This window comes from Asterias rubens, chromosome 11 (genome assembly GCF_902459465.1).
Source record: "Asterias rubens chromosome 11, eAstRub1.3, whole genome shotgun sequence".
Taxonomy (NCBI): Eukaryota; Metazoa; Echinodermata; class Asteroidea; order Forcipulatida; family Asteriidae; genus Asterias; species Asterias rubens.
The window spans coordinates 9,347,168-9,353,853 of NC_047072.1; the positions used below are offsets into that span (position 1 = coordinate 9,347,168).

General features: G+C 38.1%; 1 protein-coding gene across 1 annotated transcript; it reads left to right on the forward strand.

Moving 5' to 3' along the window:
- The first annotated feature begins 191 nt into the window (after positions 1-191).
- LOC117296810 (tail-anchored protein insertion receptor WRB-like) lies at positions 192-3,754 on the forward strand. The gene is made up of 4 exons (XM_033779873.1): positions 192-289; positions 1,249-1,414; positions 2,333-2,400; positions 3,382-3,754. The coding sequence occupies exons 1-4, from the start codon at positions 206-208 to the stop codon at positions 3,592-3,594; spliced, it is 531 nt and encodes a 176-aa protein (XP_033635764.1). The 5' UTR covers positions 192-205; the 3' UTR covers positions 3,595-3,754.
- The last annotated feature ends 2,932 nt before the right edge of the window (positions 3,755-6,686 follow it).

Genomic DNA, 6,686 nt, shown 5'->3' on the forward strand with positions numbered 1-6,686 from the left:
ACGATGGATTTTGTTCGTGTGCGCGAGGTAACCGGGTCATCGTGGGACGTCGCATCCTACATGTTTAATTTGCGGTGTAGTCCACGTTAGTCTGGTCCCGCGCGTTTGTTTTGGACACAATGGCTTCTAATCGCAAGAGTTTTGTTAACCAATGGCGCCCTCTTGCGACAAGGGACCGCCGAGCACTAGAGGCCAGCGCAACAAAATGGCAGCCTCCATGGTTATAGTTTTTCTGTTCATTTCGCTATTGCACCTGTCAAAATATTGCATTCCTCACATCGTGAAACAAGTAAGTAAGCTTCATTGAGTTGAAATCCGAGATGTTAGACGAGTGGTTATATAATTGGGCCTGAGATTTGCTTAATTTTTTTGCTTAAGCAGCTCTATGAAATTGGCCACTGGTGGTGTGGCTATCCCGTACTTGTTGTTGTAAATTGTAGGCCTATCCTGATTCCTAATCCTACTGTCACAAATTCTCTGGGAAAAGTTTCCGTATGGCGCCACCACTTTTTCATTCGATATGAAATAATATAGTATCTAATTTACCTCAATGAGATATCCCTTTTTGTAAAAATGAGTGAAAAAGTGGTGGCGCCATACGGAAAGTTATCCATTCTCTGTTTTAAATAAAATTAAAAGTGTGTTTTGGAAAATGTACGGGATAACTTTCCGTATGGCGCCACCACTTTTTCACTAATTTTTACAAAAAGGGATATCTCATTGAGGTAAATTAGATACTATATTATTTCATATCGAATGAAAAAGTTGTGGCGCCATACGGAAACTTTTCCAATGTACGATTTTAAATGGAAAGGTTTAAAAATTGTATAATTTGATAAGCGTGGGGAAATTAGGTCCAACAAAACACATCATTCAAACTTCAAAGACTGAAAAAAAGTCTTGTCAGATTCATCAGTTTATTTGTTCAAATATACAGGCAGAGTGGATGCCATTACCGGCAATGTTTTTCTAACGTAAGCCCTTTTAAATGGGCAAATCTTGTAGAGCCCATCTGTGATGGGTACTTACAATGACATGTAGGTAGCTGATATGATATAATGCATCAAGTTAGCTAAAGGATCCCACAGTTTAATACCTAGCTCGCAGCTATAATTAGTGTCTTGCTTAAGGACACACAATCTTGAGCCTAGTTGCTCTTTTCTGCTCGGCCACGGCACACCACATGTTCACTGAGCATGCAGCATTGTAAGATTATCAAAAATTACGTTTTAAATACTATCTTTGTAGGTAATGAGATATGTATTTGGAGAGAAACAGGAGGAGGGAAGAAAGAAAGCGGAATTGATGCAATTACAAGAGGAGCAATCACAACTGAACGTCAAAGAGGACTTCCCCAAATATGCCAGGATCGAGAGAAAAATCAACAAGATAAAAGATGATATGAAAAAACTCAGTGAGTGTTATTGAAATTTACCCTCTTTCCTTTAAAGCCATTGGACACTTTCGGTAAACAGTATTTTCCAAAGGCCAACACTTCGTGTATCACAACTTAAATATAAAATAAAAAACCTGTGAAAATTTAGGCTCAATCGGTCATCGGAGTCGGGAGAAAACCCACCCTTGTTTCCGCACGTTTCGCCGTGTCATGACATGTGTTTAAAATAAATCCTTAATTCTCGATATCGAGAATTGATTATTTTTTTAATGTTTTCTCAAAAAGTAAAGCATTTCATGGAATACTATTTCAAGAGAAGTCTTTCACCATTACCTTCTGTAAACCCTGTACCCTATTTGTAAATCTGTGAACTTTATTTTGTTTCTGTGCCGAAAGTGTCCAATGGCTTTAAAGATAGGCCCTAATGTAGTCAATATGAGCAAGTCTGTTGATGGGTTGTCTGATATGGAGGAGGTAGGCTTGTATGTGTGGACAGTCGCAATCATGGGTACACATTTTGTGTCCATTTTATGGACAAGAGGTGTGAATCCAGTGATGTAGCTATGGCAGTTATCTCAATGTTATTGGTGAGTTTATTATGACTACTGTGCTCGAAGAGTTAGTTATCTGTTGGTCTTTGTAACAAAAAGTTTTGCAGTGGTCGTGGCTGTGCAGTTTGCATGCGTGTGATTTTAGACATTGCATTAAGGAGTGTCAAATTATCGGAACTTGGGTTTTTCCTAGTTCAGATAAGAGCTTGTCCTGCTGTTCAATCTAGTTACTCCAAGATTCTTGTAGACAGAAACCTGGGTACTTATACATGTACCTTCATCTTGTAATTATCTTCATTTTGAAATCCAAACCTACATGAACTTGTGCCTCTCGCAAACCATTTGTTCAAATTTGTTTTCCTTCTTGCCAATCCTTTAACTCCAGGGCAAGGCAAAACTGCCAAGACGTTCACCTTCAGTTGGGGTCTTACTCTAGCTCTCAATGCACTGCAGGTAAGGTTGTCAGGTTTTTCATCAAGAATGTGAACATGTTTGCTCAGGATCAGAGCGAGCAACTACTGCTTAAAGGCAGTGGACACTATTGGTAATTACTCAAAATAACTATTAGTATAAAACCTTTCTTGGTGACAAGTAATGGGGAGAGGTTGGCATAAAACATTGTGAGAAACAGCTCCCTCTAAAGTGCCATAGTTTTGGAGAAAGAAGAGTAATTGTCCACAAATTTGATTTCGAGACCTCAGATTTAGAACTTGAGGTCTCGAAATCAACCATCTAAACACACACAACTTCGTGTGACAAGGGTGTTTTCTTCTTTCATTATTATCTCGCAACTTCGACGACCAATTGAGCTCAAATTTTCACAGGTTTGTTATTGTATGCATATGTTGAGATACACCAACTGTGAAGGCTAGTCTTTGACAATAACCAATAGTGTCCACTGCCTTTAAATTCATTAGCTTAATACTTATCATCACCAAGCAAGAAAGGAGGGACCCCCCCCCAACCTAAGATTTCAGATTCCCTGGATCTTTTGTTCACAGCCTAGGAGATTTTCTCCCCAACAGTTACCCAGGCCCATGTTTCACACTGTCCATTCCTAGGTCCCTTTTCCACTGGGTTTCGGTGTCAGGTTTCAAGAATACCCCAGGGTTTTAGCTGACCCCTACCTTCATACCTTAGAGCAGGGGTGGCTGTTCCAAAGGGTTTGCCCATTTACCTATTGAGCTTTTTCATTTCAATTAAAAAAAATGTTTTATCGTACACCTGATGGTCTTTTTATGTTGTATTTAACTATTTTTTTGTTTCAGCGCATAGAAACCATGTATTTAGCGCTATATAAATGCATGTTATTATAAGTATTATTATTACCGGGGTAGAACTGGGGTAAAGCGGTTATTCCCCAGGGATTAGAGTAGTGTGAAAAGGGCTTTTGAGTTACGTTTTTTTTTTTTTTTTTAACATTCTGTGTTTCAGACTTGCTGCCTGATCTCAGTGATCTGGAGGTATCGTTATGAACCCATGATCATGCTGAAGGAAGAATGGCTATGGCCTCTAGCAGGAGTTGTCTCCTTCCCCAGCGGCATCCCGGGGGCTCTTGGCATCTCCATCTGGATCCTCATCTGCAACAACATCTTGAAGAGGGCAGGGAAGATCGTCAGCTCCATAAATACAAAGACAGAAACATGACAGTAGGTGTTTAGTTCGGTTGATGGAAAAGCATGATTGCCTGTATGTATGAAAGAAAGGGATAGATGTGGGCGGATCTAAGATTCAAACCTGCCGTCGATTTCACAAAACTCTTCCTAACTTAAGACTAATCTTAGGACTTAGGACGAGTCCAAACCCTGCACTGTAGGATGCAGACGTTAAGATTAATCCTACCTTAGGACGAGTTACTTGTCCTAACTCGTGATAAGACGAGTCCTAACTCTTTGTGAAATCGACCCCTGCACCCTCTGTACAAGTGCTCTGCCATTCTTGTGTCGAACCTGTTCTTTCAGTGTAAAAACTATTTTTAAGTGCCCTTTAAACATATGTTAGACCATGTGACGTGTGACGTGTTTACGAAAGAACCACAGGGCATGGACTTCTTGCAGGTCCGCTTTGGACACAGCTCGGTAGCAGAAAACAATCAGTCTTATATTTTGTAGAGATTGCATTGTCTTATTTGTATCAATGTTTGATGTGTAGAAAGGAGTACATCATCTCAAAACTTGTACAGCTGGTGTTATTTTTTTTATGAGTCTTGACTTTATATAAAGCAATTCCATTTATAAAAGGTACTAGGATTTTTTTCCTCCCCACTCTGTTTGGGTTATTCAATGGACTCTACGTTAATTTGCATAAAAATTTTTTATGGGTTTTGTTTTCTCTGTATGAAAATATCCTTGCCTCAAGTTTTTTAGGGACAGGGTAAATACAGTGTGTTGTAGTTTTTATTTATTAACAGGCATGACATTCGGCCTAGTAGTCAGATTTACTCATAGAGCTATGTTTATTGACTAGAGTGCTAACACCCCGTTATACACGCACTAAGGTTTTTATGCCGTGTGTGCGCATCCATGTTTATGTACAAATCAACACAAAAGCTTGAAACTTTGTACGGCAATTGTACGGCTAGAATGAGCATAAAAACTGCGAGCGTCATGTGCGTCAAATTTAAAAGGCGCGTATACAGTTTTGTAGTATGTCAATCAAGTCGAACTTACGGTGTACGCAAGGGCAGTCGCGTACGTAATTAAAGCGCATACTCCGAGTGTTAAAAAAAAGCGGCAATGTGTGTTCTCTTAAAATAAAAATCGTTTCGTAGTCAAGCAACACATCAAACATGTCTGCGCCCAGGGTGGCTTCAAAACGCAGAGCAAGTTAGCACTCTAGTCAATATAGCTCTATGGAATTACTATATAAAGCATGTACATATTATAGGCCAGTCCTTGTGATACTTGTTCTTACTATTTTCCAAGTGCCAAATATCATGCCTGTTATTATTATTAGTCAGCTTTTTCCAACATTCCCAGCACTTAGACAAAATCATGCTTTTCAGTGTTTCCTAAACTTGTGTACTGAAATACATTAAATTTTTGCTGAGTGTGTTATTGTTAAAGACAGTGGACACTATTGGTAATTGTCAAAGATCTGTCGTCTCACTTGGTGTATCTCAGCATATGCATAAAATAACATACCTGTGAAAATTTGAGCTTGATCAGTCGTCGTCAACGTCAACGAAAAAAACACCCATGTCACACGAAGTTGGGTGCTTTCAGATGCTTGATTTGGAGACCTCAAATTCTAAACTTGAGGTCTCGAAATCAAATTTGTGGAAAATGACTTCTTTCTCGAAAACTGCGTATCTTTTCTCATGTTTTACACTACCAATCTCTCCCCATTACTGGTTACCAAGTGAGGTTTTATGCTAATAATTATTTTGAGTAATTACCAATAGTGTCCACTGCCTTTAAGCAAACCAAAAGGTACATGTTCCCTTACACAAAATACATTAAGTTGAAAGTACCCTTTCTATAAACCACTAATGTGGATGTACAATAATCATCGCCACCAATGCATACAATTGTTCTTATTGACCCACTCCAGAAGTAACTGCATGAAAAATGAAAACTATTATCGATGGTTTGCACATTTTAGTCGTCCTTCAGTTCTTAGAGAGCAAGATTGAAGGTGAGAAATTTATAAATCAGTGTTGAGGGAAAACCCATAATAATACTATATAACCGCAAGTTTTAAAGTCACTGTTTGACACGTTTGGTAATTGTCAAAGTCCAGTGTTCTCACTTTGTGTATTCCAAATATAGCAATAACAAAAAAATTGTGGAAAAAGAAAATTGTGCAAGAAAATAATGAAAGAAAATAAAAAAATGGTGTGCTTTCATCTGCTAAGACCTTAAGACTTCAGCCTTGAAGTCTTTTTAGAATCCAATATTTGAGTGAAAATTACCTCTTTCTCAAAAAATACTGCGGGAGCCGTTTCTCACAATGTTTTATACTATCAAGAGCTCTCCATTTCTGTTACCAAGTAAGTTTTTATGCTAATTTTTGTTTTGATTCGTAACCAAAATTGTACAGTGCCTTTAAGGCAGTTTTGAGTTAATTTGAATAAATATTGCAATGAATTCTTCGCATTTGTTACAAGTGAACGCTCAATGTTGAATCCATGCGACAATTTGCTTTACATGTGGTTTGGGGAATACTTTTACGAAGACCCCAGTTTTTACAGTGTAACACCTTATCACTGGGCCATCCACACACATCTATATCTAGGTCCAAACATGTTGGAGTCTAGTGTAGAGAAACAGGTGGATTTTTTTAGGATTGAGGTCAAATGTTGGCAAGTGTGCCTTTGGAGTAAGGGTTTGTAGACTGTTCAGTGGTCATACTGAAATATAGGCCTATAGTAAGACTGGTAAATAAATAATATTAATAATGAAAGCGTATATATATAACGCCTTATGCCAGGCCTCAAGGCGCTTTCTACTATCAATGTTTAAAAAACAACACTAATTGAAGGAAAGGCAGTCTTAAAACCACAAAAAAGGTATAGAATTTAAACTTAACAAAACCACAAGGAGCAAACCATGATTACAAAATACTAGAGGTGAGAGGTTACCAGCACCTCGCCCTAACGACAAGAACCTAAACAACAACATACATAAAGATACTAAAAATATTTAAATACAAAGACAAAATCTAAATACAATAAAAAAGACGAGAAGCACAACAATCTATACAACAGAAAGGCAAAAGTTAGTAAAACTTAAATGTCC

Excerpts from the sequence above, each read along its gene's own strand:
- LOC117296810 (XM_033779873.1), top strand. The coding sequence starts at position 206 with ATGGCAGCCTCCATGGTTATAGTTTTTCTGTTCATTTCGCTATTGCAC. Across the intron at positions 290-1,248 it reads TTCCTCACATCGTGAAACAA|GTAATGAGATATGTATTTGG; the intron begins GTAAGTAAGCTT and ends CTATCTTTGTAG. Across the intron at positions 1,415-2,332 it reads AGATGATATGAAAAAACTCA|GGCAAGGCAAAACTGCCAAG; the intron begins GTGAGTGTTATT and ends CTTTAACTCCAG.